At 36.0% G+C, this 12,654-nt stretch overlaps 1 protein-coding gene across 1 annotated transcript in view; it reads left to right on the top strand.

Annotated features, from left to right (window-relative positions):
- WNK1 (WNK lysine deficient protein kinase 1) overlaps nt 1-12,654 on the top strand; it is a 206,208-nt gene that overhangs the window by 69,246 nt on the left and 124,308 nt on the right. Inside the window, 1 exon segment of the mRNA XM_007937044.2 lies at nt 11,808-11,980. Within this exon segment, the coding sequence (XP_007935235.2) occupies nt 11,808-11,980 (173 nt within the window).

Here is a 12,654-nt window from a genome sequence, read left to right as displayed (position 1 = left end):
AAAAGAACTAACAGGTCTGTCCTGGAGGAAGTGCAGCCAGAATGCTCCTTGGAAGCAAGAATGGCCAGACTTCGTCTCACCTATTTTGGTCTTGTAAGAAGGGACCATTCCCTGGAGAAGGATGTCATGCTTGGAAGGGTGGAGGGTTGACGAAAGAGGAGGAGGCCTTCAACGAGATGAATTGACACAGTGGCTGCGATGATGGGCTCAAGTATAGCTGGGATTGTGGGGCTGGCGTGGGATCGGGCAGTGTTTCATTCTGCTGTGCATGGGGTTGCTATGAGTTGGAAACGACTTGACGGCACTTAGCAACAACAACAACAACAGACCATCTGATTTTCTGATTCAAAATGCCCCATAGCAGTCTGTTTCAGCTCACTAATACCTAGGATATCGATTTTTATGTGTTCCATATCGTTTTTGACGACAACTACTTTTCCCAGACTCATACCTTGTACATTTCATTATTAATGGATGTATGCATGCAGCTGTTTCTTAGCATTTTGAATCATGCCCCATCAGCAAATGGAGGTCCTGAATGCTTTACTCCATCTTTGTCATGAAGGTCAACTCTACTTTGAGGAGGCAACTCTTTCCCAGTCATAAGTGCCTCCCAACCTGAGGGGCTCATCTTCCAGTACTATATCAGACAGTGTTTTGCTGCTATTCATAAGGTTTTCACTGGCCAGTTTTTTCAGAAGTGGATGTTTCTATCCTTTTACCCACTCTTGTCTTTGCCTGGAAGCTCTGCCGAAAGCAGTTCACCATGGATGACCCTGCTAGCATTTGCAATACTAGTGGCATAGTCTCCAGCCTCACTGTGACACACAACCCACCATAGTATGACAAACTGATAGGTGTGTGAAGAATACATTTGATGCGTAGAACACCAGTGACCAAAAACAAGGTGAGTTGTGGTATGACATGAAGAACGTCATACAGAAAGAAAGCAAATGGTCATTAAGAAGACAGGAATGGGGGAAAAAAAAAAAAAGATCAGAATGGGTGTAAGGAGAGACTCTGAAATTTGCTCTTGAATAAAAAGTAGCTAAAGTAAATGGAAGAAATGACGAGATAAAAAAGTTGAACAGATTTCACAGGGTAGCTTGAGAACATAGAGTAAAACATAAAATGAAATGTGCAAAGACCTGGAATTAGAAAACCAAATAGGAAGCACACACTCAGCATTTCTCAAGCTGAAAGAACTGAAGAAAAATTCAAGCCTCGACTTGTAGTATTGAGGATTGTTTGTACATAATACTGAACGATGCAGTTAGCATCAAAAGAAGATGGAAGGAATTCAGAGTGTTACTATCCCAAAAAGAATTGGTTGACATTGAGCTGTTTCAAGGGGTGGCATATGATCAGGAACCCAAGGTATTGAAGCAAGAAATTGAAGCTGCATTGAAGGAATTGGGAAAAAAAACAAGGCTCCAGGAATTGACGCAATACCAGTTGAGACGTTTCAACAGATGGAGGCAGCACTGTAGGCACTGACTTGTTTATGCCCAGAAATTTGGAATAGAGCTACCTGGTGGTCAACTGACTGTAAGAGATCAATATTTGCACCCATTCCAAAGAAAAGTGATCCAACAGAATGTGGAAATTACCCAGTAACCTCATTAATATCACACACGTGTAAAATTTTGATGATGATAATTCAAAAATGGTTGCAGCAGTATATTGACAGGGATACTTCCAGAAATTCAGGCTGGATGCAGAGAGGACATAGAACAAGGGATATCATTGCTGATGTCAGTTGGAACTTGGCTGAAAGCAAAGAATACCAGAAAGGTGTTTATTTGTGTTTTATTGACCATACAAAGGCATTTGACTATATAGATCATAACAAATTGTGGACACCATGGCAGAGAATGGGAATTTCAGAACGCTTAATTGTGCTCATGAGGAAATTGTACATAGACCAGGCAGCTGTCATTTGAACAGAACAATGGGATACTGCATGGTTTAAAATCAAGAAGGGAGTACGTCAGGGTTGTATCCTTTCACCACATTTATTCAGCACATAATCTGAGAAGCTGGACTATATGTAGAGGAACACGGCATCAGGATTAGAGGAAGACTCATTAACAACCTGCAATATGATAACCTTACTTGCTGAAAGTAAAGATGACTTGAAGCACTTACTGATGAAAATTAAAGACTACAGTCTTCAGTATGAATTACACCTCAACATAAAATGAAAATCCTCAAAAGTGGGCCAGTCAGCAGCATCACAATAAATGGAGAGGAGTTTGAGGTTGTCAAAGGTTTCATATTACTTGTTTCCACAATCAAGACCAACGGAAGCAGACGTCAAGAAATCAGACAGCGTATTGCACTGGGCGAATCTGCTGCAGAAGACCTCTTTAAAGTGCTGAGGAACAAATAACGTCACTTTGAAGGCTAAGGTGCACCTCACTCAAGCAGTGTTATTTTCAGTCACCTCATACGTGTGTGAAAAAGGGCACTGGATAAAGAAGACCAAGGAAGAGCTGATGCCTTTGAGTTGTGGTTTTGAAAAGAATACTGAAAATACCATGGACTGCCAGAAGAACTAACAAAACTGTCCTGAGGAAGGAAGTACAGCTGGAATGTTCCTTGGAAGTGATAATAGGCAGATCTCGTCTCACTTACTTTGGTCATGTTGTCAGAAGGGACCATTTCCTGGAGAAGGATGTCATTCTTGGTAAAGTACATGGTCAGTGAAAAAGGGGAGGACTTCAACGAGAGGAATCGACACAATGGCTGCAGTGATGGGGTTCAAGTGTAGCAAAGATTGTGAGGATAGTGCAGGACTGGGCAGTGTTTCTTTCTGTAAGTCACCTCAGAAATAGGTATACGAAGGAAGAGACAGCGTGACATTTGAGAATTTGGATTTGATGTAATAGAGATCCCTTGAGCAATGTTTTCCAACCTTGATGGTCATAAGAAGCCCCTTTCCCTGGAGATTGATTCACTGGGCCTGGGGCACTTTGCTAGAATCCTTGTTTAACAAGTATTCTTGGAAGATTCTTTTTAATTGGACAGAATTGATTGGTTCCACATTACTATTTTTGAGCAGAGGAATTGCCATGATAAAAATAGGGTTTTAGGGGAACATCTTGCATCTAAAGGTTGGATTAAAACAGGAAAAAGATAATTAGGCAATAGTTGTTTGGATATGAGGTAGTTGTACCTTCTCACTAGTTTGCAACAGTGCGAATAAGGATTAGAAAAGCCCCCAAGTTGATTGTTTGGGAGAACTAACAGAAATAGAAATGGATAAGCCAATTGGTAGACTGAACTTTTCAGGATGGAAATACATTGAGCCTTTGGTCATAAGATAGCCAAGTGGAAATGCCATTTAGACATTTGAAATATTAATTTGAATTTTAGAATTAATATAATATCTTAAAATGGTCAGACCTTGTAGGCATGAGGATATAATGTGTTTTATGCTGAGTATAGACCTCCACTATGGCAGATTCATTTGTGTAGAAATCGGACACACTTTTTTTTTTTTTTTTGGTTGGTCAAATATTGCTTTCTGTGCTTTCGGTCTCTGTGAAGTTAAAATATTTACTCCTTTCCTGATAAGGGGATGTGGAAGAAAAGAGATGTTAAGTTTGAGTTAACAGGGAAAGAGTCTTACAAGAAAAGGTGATATTTAAAATAATTTAAAGTTAATATGAATGCACATATTTTCTTTAGATTCCTCCTCCCTTTTTTCTTCTCTGTCTCTCTCTCTCTCTCGTAGCGTTTTAAACTAAATTTTGTTTCTGCAAATTCATTGTGCTTTTATATACTGGATATTATTTTCTTGATTTCTTTCTGAACAAAATAAAGCAGTTTTAGCTTTCAGGCTCTGTGCATCCCCCCCATGAGGTACTTACACTATCTTTGTGATATGTGCTATCTACCATATTTGCTTTCCTGTGGTGGCAAATTCTTAGATGGTGACTGCTCAGTTTCACTGTCATTAACTCTATTTGAATTTTCCAGCTGTTTTGTTGGTCTCCTTTAGGCCATTCCTCATTATACTATTCTAAAAACTTAAGAAACTTTGTTTCCATATCTGTTGAAGAGTGACTTTGTCTCTGTCCCGAAGTGTAAAATTTCTGTCATATAATGAACATGAATTTCTCCATCTTTATCCCTATCCACATTCAACTTCCCTTCAATCCTTTTCTCTCTCTCTCTCTCTCTTTTTTTTTTTTTTTAAAGTAAGATCTTATATATAATAGTTGAAGTTTAGCCCTGTCGGTCACTTGCCTTCACATTCAAATTAATTCTTTTTCAGTGAAAGAGTTTCTGAATTTATGAATGGCTAGGTATTGTTCTGAGTTTTGATGTACATTTGCATATTATACATTATTTAGTAAAATAGTTGCCATTTTTTAGTAGGATTAAATTTATTTCAGATATTGTAAGCATCTGCTACATTTTTAACATTAACCTAAAGCTTTTTATATATGCTAATTTTGATATATTTTGGGATTCTGTTGAGGTTTTCATGTCTCCCATAAGTGAGGCTTGGGGAGAATCTTTCAGGCACTCAGTTTACTTTAGTTGTGGCCCAAATTAGGTGAGTAAGTGGAGAATGTTTAATGAATAGAACCTATTGAGAAAGCATTCTTGCCTTTTTCGTGTAAATGAATTCTTTTTTTCTTGCTGCTTTGAAGCAGAAAACCTTTTTGTAATTAAATAAAAGTACAAATAAAGATGAGCCAGATTTGGAAGAAGGCACTAGTGGGACAGAAATCAGTTAGGAACCACCAGGTTCTTTTTTAAAAAAATTTTTGATGACCTTTGACTTTCTGAATTAGATACTATTTCAAAATAATATTTAGAAGATTCCACGGAGAAGCAAAAGACAAGATGCCATGTTTAAAATGCTCTCCTAAGAAGTTACCATTTGTTTTCATGAAAAACTAACTGATGTAAACTCTCTTCTGTATGGAATAATACAGTTCTGTCTGTAAGGGCACCAAATTAGAAGGTCATAAAAATATCTGCAGGAAGAGTTTAACCTGCTGATTTGGCCACATAAAGTTCAGGTTTAATTTTCATATTTTATTTCAAAGCACCTTAAAAGACACTTTTTTGTTGTTGGTAGCTAAACGTTTTTGCATAGAATCATTATTTTGCCCCTATTAGTTTTTTCCGATTTTTCAGCAGGCCTTCAATCTCTAATTATTCTAAAATTATCAAGAAGAATAAAAATTACCTGAATTTATAAAGTCTATAAAAATACTTTCTCCATAATTAAATTGCTATTAGATTATTTAGGCTTTACCAGAGATAAATATGCTAGACTTAAAAAATTATTTATATGATTACTTTCTTAATGCAGAATAATTCTTTAATAAGTTTCTTCTATAAACAGTAACTGAAACCCATCTGCACTAGAACTCAGTGTTTCTTTGCTTGAAAACAAATTTACATTTCTATATCCCAATACCTGGCAGCAATTAGTATAATTTTGAAAGATGCTAAAAGTCTTTGCTAAATCATTGTGGTGCAGAAAGTGATAAGGAGGGAGGACTCAAATATTGACCTAAAATATTTTAATCAAGGAGTTCCAGACACTTCTCTACATATTTTGATATGTAAACTCACCATGTGTAGTATTAATTTAGCAGTAAAAAATTTGAATATTTCTAAAAATAAAATGTTGCAGAAGTTTAAATGTTGACAAGACTTAAGGTCAGACTTTTTCTGGGTACACTTGTTATGTAATAAAGTGAAAATGTCAAGTTTAGTTAATAAAAACCAGTCTCACACTTCAGTCACACAATTGGTTTGGAAAATTTGTTTCTTGGACATTATAGAGAAGTAAGCAATAGGAAGGGATGGGAGATTGCCACCTTAGAAGATACCAAAATACGTGGGAGAGAAAATGCCTATTAGAGAATGTTTAAAATAAAATAGCTTCTTAAAAGCAAGCAACTGCAGATGTACAAATTGCTATAGGGCCATTGTACCAAATATTAGCATTGTTTTTCATACACAACAAGAAATTGAATCAACAAATAATCTACTGAGCACTGTTACTTGGATGGTACTGAGATGAACAATTGTTTGTTGTTGCCCTGGTTCCCCACCCCCCTTTCTCCAGCAGTCTGGAACTGTGTGTGTTGTGGAGCTCATGTGACAGTGACCCTTGGTTTTGTTCATTTAGCCTGTGAAAACAATTTAATGTAGGTGGAAAGGAATGAATGAAATGAATAGGGTAGGTTGGCTTGCATCATTCTAGTTTATACTGAAGGTAATGAATGCTGCAGTTGGAATAGTGTATCAAGCCCCCAGGACATACTCCAGCCTGATAACCTGGGGGAGAATGTACTAAAAAAGCAGCAGTGCCTAATCTGTCTTAAATCTTTTTTGATACTTAGTATGCTAAGATTTTATCATTGCCTTCATGATAATTTGATTAACAATTAGTAATATTTAAATAATACAGGTTCTTCTTATTTTACCCTTAACTGTAGCTTAGTGAAGGACTTGGTTGTTTCAGTGATCCATAGTTAACAAATATCAGCATGAGTCTTCTGAGAACAAAACTGTTTTTAGAAGCTTTACAAAACTTTTAAAATATGTTAGGGTAGTATAAAGAACAGAGCATGAGCTTTGCATAAAGCCTTTATTTAACTCTTGATTCTATGTTTCATCTACAATATTTTGGGTATAATGTGGACAAAGTGGAAAACTATGAGACTGAATAATGTATAAGAGAGTCAACAAGTGATCTAAAATTTTCTTTTCACTGTCATTATAACTTTAAGAATGCACAATAAACAAGATTTAAAAAAACAAAACAAAACATACATTGGGAACTTTTGCTGCCAGCAGTGGAAAACCAGACAAACTGAAAATGCCCCTCTATAGAAAACCTGATACTTTGACATTTTAAAAAAATATTTTATTATAGTAAAAATGAAACAAAATATTTGCCATTTTTTCCATGTACAATTCAGGGACATCTGTTGCATTCATCACAAAGAACCATCACCACTAACCATTTCCAAAATGTTCGGTCATAACAGAATTTTGTTATTGTTATGTGCCGTTGAGTTGGAGCCAACTCAGAGCAACCCCCTCCTTGGGTTTTCGAGGCAGTATCACTGCGGAAGTAGATTGCCCAACCTTCCTTTCGAGGAGTGGCTGGTGGGTTTGAACCACCAGTGTTCTGGTTAATAGTCACATGCATTAAGCACTACACTACCAGAGCTCCTATAACAGAATCTTAGTGCCCCTAAGCAAAGACTCCCCCTTTCCCTCTCCCACCCATCCCTGATAATTAGTAATAAGCACTGGTTTGTATACATTTGCTCGTTTCATAGAAGTAGGATCATACACATTTTGTCCTTTTGTGATTAATATTTCACTCAGATAACATTTTCAAGATTCATCCTTGTTGTAGCATGGTCCAGAACTTCATGTCTCTTTATGACTGCGTATTACGCTATTTTATGTATGCACCACATTTTATTTATCCATTCATTTGCTGATGGTAAAATTTTTTATTAAAATAACAAGAACAACAGCAAAACAACTTATCCTTTTTAAATGCATAACCAAGCTTGCAAAGATATAAGGATAATCTCCAAGGTCTAAGAACTAAGAACAAACTAAAAATCAGAATGGGAAAAGCATGCATCAATACCTGAACTTCTCTGGGAGAGTTTCCAATCTTGTTAACTAAGAGGCTTGGTTTTACCACCTATCTGAAGATAGATGAAATCTCAAGCCAAAGCTGATATTGGAATTGAGATCCAGTAAAGTCAGTTACCTTGAAGTGCTACACTTTTAGTGAAAGGACAGACTGGAAAAATTCAGTCCCTGAGATTGAAAAAAACAAGGAAACTTCTCCAGGTCAGCCGAAAGAAGTTTTACACTCAGAATTCATTATCAAGTGCTTGTTTTTTCATATTTGTATGAGATTCAAATATAAACTGTTTGCATGGAGCAGTGACTTAGACTAGTAATTTCCTTGGTGTGCCAGCAGGCAGCAACAGACTCAGAGGCTAACCAAAGAGATAGATTTACAACTGAGGCTATACAGGATTCTCACAGACTAATTACAAAGAATGTTGTAGGAAGATACCTTCATTATCCAGTATTGCAAATCACGTGAAGAAACAAACCACCTGGAACCAATGTCAGCATCCAAACAGTAGGCAGAATTAGATTTCCCAGTACCTCAAAAAAAATGTTATTGAATTGAACCTCCAAAGTATAAGTGTGTTTTCCAAAAGTTTAAAAGATTAGAAACTTACAAATAAGTAGTTGCTGTGAAGGGAAAAAAGGATTGATCTGATAAAGATCTGATAAAATTTCAAGAAATGAGAACTAAATGACAAGTAGTATCTTCCTAAAGTCATCTAACCCCAGATACTTTGACTCGTCCTTTAGTTAACTTTTTTGGGAAACAAAATTTTTAGGAGAACTCGGGATGACAATCGCTCTGCTGCCTTGGATCTGAGTCTCAGTGGACAGAATAGGTGACTTGTAGATAGTTGCAGGTTGGGAATCAAAGGGATAAAAGGGCATTGTCGAACTTTGAGTAAGGGCAGTCTTACAGTGACAATCCACAAGGAGAAGGAGCAAGACCTTGAGAGAGGAAATTCCAAGGCAACTGGTTTATGCTACAATTTATACGTTATAAAAATAGAAGTCTTTTTCATTGAGGACAAGGAGATAATTTTAAAGATGAGGAGAATGTTGTAGGAAATAATTTTTTCAGCTATGAATTATTTTAAAGCATATAGTAATTAAGAAAGTATGGTATTAGTGCAGGAATAGACTATTGAGATTACATATAGACTACAGAATAGAACTACTTATGTGAAAACTTGATTTATGACAGAAGTGAGAAAGAGATGGACTGTTTATAAAGTGACACTAGAATTTCTTACCAAATAAATTCCCAGATATGGTCAATTAAAACAAACATTTTAAAAAGAAAAGTAGGGCCTAAGTATCTGGGAAGATTATCGAGGACACAAAACCCACTTACCATGAAGGAAAAGATAAATTGAACAACATTGAAGTAAATACATCTGTAAACAAAAAGACATCATAAACAAAGTGAAAAATACAAACCACAGAATGAGAAAGGATTTGTAATTCATAAAACCAGTAAATAGTTAGGATCCAGAATATTTGAAATTAAGAAATGAAGGGTATGATTGGAGCAATATATTTCTTGTGGGAGGGTAAATTGATACAGAAAAGTAATTTTTAAATATCTATGAAAATTGAACATGCCTATAAGCTATGAACCAGCAATTCTATTGCTAACCATATATCTTAGTTATATAGTACTTCCATAACAGAAATATTACGAGTGAGTGAGAACATAAATTTATTTTCTCATAATTGAGCCAAAATGGGCTTGACTGCATCAGTTCTTTCTGTAGGCTTTTCTCTTACTTTGTAGTGTCTCCTGCAATTCTTGGCATACCTTTGCTGCAGACAGGTCTTCACATGGCATTTGTGTTTGTCTGTGTGTCTATATTCCTTTTTATAACTTACAAGTGATTAGATTTAAGACCCCCACCCTCATCTGTTGTTACTAGTTACCATCTGGTCAATTACAGCTCAGTGGCAAACCCCATGTGTACAGAGTAGCACTGTCTGTAGGGTTTTCAAAGCTGTGACCTTTATGAAGCAGATCATTTTTTTGGGTTGACTCTGGGGGAGTTCAAACCAACAGCCTTGTCGTTAATAGTCTTGAGCTTAACCATTTTTCTATCTGGGGACTCCATAACCTCATTAATATAACAAAAACGCCTATTTCTAAACATAAACATTTTACAAATTGAGGGGTTAGGATTTCAACATTTTTTGGGGGACACAATCCAGTCTACAATACTTTATAATATAGTAGATGTTGCTAATAATTAATTTTGTTCCTCAGATACCTTTTGGTATTCTGGTGAAGTCTAGAATATTTTTTAAGCCCTTATAACGAAATACATAGGGCTGTAATAAAAACAATTCTATCAAAATAGTTACAAAATATTTTTTGGGGGGTGATTTTATGTGGTTTTTTACAAATGCATACTAATCAGATCTAGTTGATTTTCATAGTAATGACTGTAAATGGTATCTTGAGGTTTATTGGTGACAAGTCACAGGCATTGCTAATTATTACTAGATGTGTACATTCATAATTGAAGTTAGTTTAAACCGACTGCTGTCGAATCAGGTCTGACTCATAGCGACCCCTCCTTGGGTTTCCGAGGCAGTATCACTACAGAAGTAGATTGCCCAACCTTCCTTCTGGGGAGTGGCTGGTGGGTTTGAACCACCAGACTTCTGGTTAGCAGTCAGATGCCTTAGGCAGTGCACCACCAGAGCTCCCTCAGTTAGGTTAGTGGGGGAAGAAAAGATTCATTTATTTTCATACAAGTTTACAAACTCATTTAAAAGGGGTTTGTGGACCCCAGGTTAAAAATCTGTGCCCTGGAGACATTTTTATACATGAGCTCAAGGAGGTTAACACTGTGACACCGTTGCAATATTATAATAACCAAAAGCCAAACACATTGCCGTCGAGTAGGATCTGACTCATAGTAACCCCTCCTTGGGATTCCAAGGCAATATCACTATGGAATTAGATTGCCCAATCTTCTTTCTGAGGAGTGTCTGGTGGGTTTGAACCACCAGCCTTCTGGATAGCAGTCAAATGACTTAGGCACTAAGCCACCAAAGCCAGAGGTTCTCAAAAAAAGGGGGGCGGGGCAGGTCTGAACATGCATCAGTAGGAAATTGTAGACATTGTGATATAGTGAGATAATGAACCAATCAGGATTACAAAATACCTTGTAATGTCTCCTTGTATACCTTAATGGGTGATCTCAAATAATATGGAGTGGGGGGGGGAAACAAGCTTTTAAAGAATACATGCTCTATAATATCATTTTATAAAATTATAACATTTAATAATAAACACATGTGGAAATGGTATGTCCAACTTCAGGTACTTGTTTTTCAAAAACAGGAGTAGGGGCAGGGTAGTCTATCTAGACACATAAACAGAAAAAAAAAAACCAAACTCACTGCCATCGAGTTGGATCCAACTCATAGCAAACAGTAACTCTACAGAAGTAGACAGCCCAGTCTTCCTTCTGAGTGGCTGGTGGGTTTGAACCTGTAATGTTTAATTATTTAACATTAAATAAACATGTGTGATGAATGTATTGTTGAATGCCTAGAATATTTCATAAAAATATGGATTACATCCTTTAGCAGCATATGCCAGCTGGAAATAGTTTTTATTTTAATATACAGAAAATTCAGACTTAGTGTATATGCAGTGCTGTCAAGGGAAGAATAACATATTAAGTGCTTTATCCCCTTTATCTCAGATGAAAAGTGAATTAACCTATGACGTGCCAGTAGTTTAAACATCTGATGAAAACATACTTCGTAGATTATTTATTTCACACAACAGTCATTGTAAAGACACCCATATTCATTCCATGATACTAGATTTCATTATCTCTAGCATTAGGTGGCTTATTTTGGAAGTGGCAAGTTAATTGCACCTTAAAAATTGAGACTGTATCTCAGGTACACATTAATACTAAAGGTACTAAGATAATCTCAAATGTGACTTTATAACCCTAAGTTTATGTAAACACATTTTAGCTTTTTCTTATGTTCTGATGGTAGGCTGATTACTATTATTAATAATGAATATTCCTGTTTTATTTCAACATTATTGATCATTGTACTTTAGTAAATGTTTAACATCTAACTGCATGACTGTTGTTTAAGCCTTTTAAACCAGATTCTGTTTTGGTTTGTGCCTTTAGGATCGAAAGTTAACGAAGTCTGAGAGGCAGAGATTTAAAGAAGAAGCTGAAATGTTAAAGGGTCTTCAGCATCCCAATATTGTTCGATTCTATGATTCTTGGGAATCTACAGTAAAAGGAAAAAAGTGCATTGTTTTGGTGACTGAACTTATGACATCTGGCACACTTAAAACGTAAGTCCATTAATATATATAAAGTTATGTATGAGAGAACTGAAATTTCAGACCCCACTCTTAACTTTTGTTGTCCAGCCTACTAAGGAGGGAACTATTCCTACCATGAGCATATTAGTACATTTTCCTGCCGACAAAGTTTTGTGAATAAATGAGTTGATAATTATTTATTTTAAGTATTGAAATGAGAGGTATTGCAGAATAGTCATAGCTATTTTAAACCATACTGGTTTGTGTTTCTAAAATTTGAGTGGCCGACTCGTCGGCAAACAACAACAACAAAGGCATCAGAAAGCAGATGACAAGGTAGCCCTCTAGTGGTTAAAGTGAGGTTAAAACTTACTGAAATAAAAAAATTATAACCTTGTATTAGCTAATTTTTGTTACATCTCTGCAATGATTGTATCAAATGCTTTCATTACTGTGCTGTGACAGTTATTCCTAGAAATATTTGTAGTTTCATTTTCTGTAGCATCAGAAATTAAAGGCAAAGCATAATCTCTTTCAAGGAACCCAAAAAAGATCAAATGCAGAAATTTCTTGTTCCTAGTTATAAAGAGCTCTAGGTACCAGTTGGAGTATACCAGATCTCTTAGAGTATCTATTTGTACTCAGAGAAGAAGCTAGTATAAATTGTATAGTATAATTTCAGAGGAACTGGAATTTTTTTTTTT

The sequence above is a fragment of the Orycteropus afer genome, unplaced genomic scaffold, assembly GCF_000298275.1.
Source record: "Orycteropus afer afer isolate SDZICR_OR568_19922 unplaced genomic scaffold, OryAfe1.0 scaffold00040, whole genome shotgun sequence".
Lineage (NCBI taxonomy): Eukaryota > Metazoa > Chordata > Mammalia > Tubulidentata > Orycteropodidae > Orycteropus > Orycteropus afer.
This window is presented reverse-complemented; position numbering and strand designations above follow the sequence as displayed.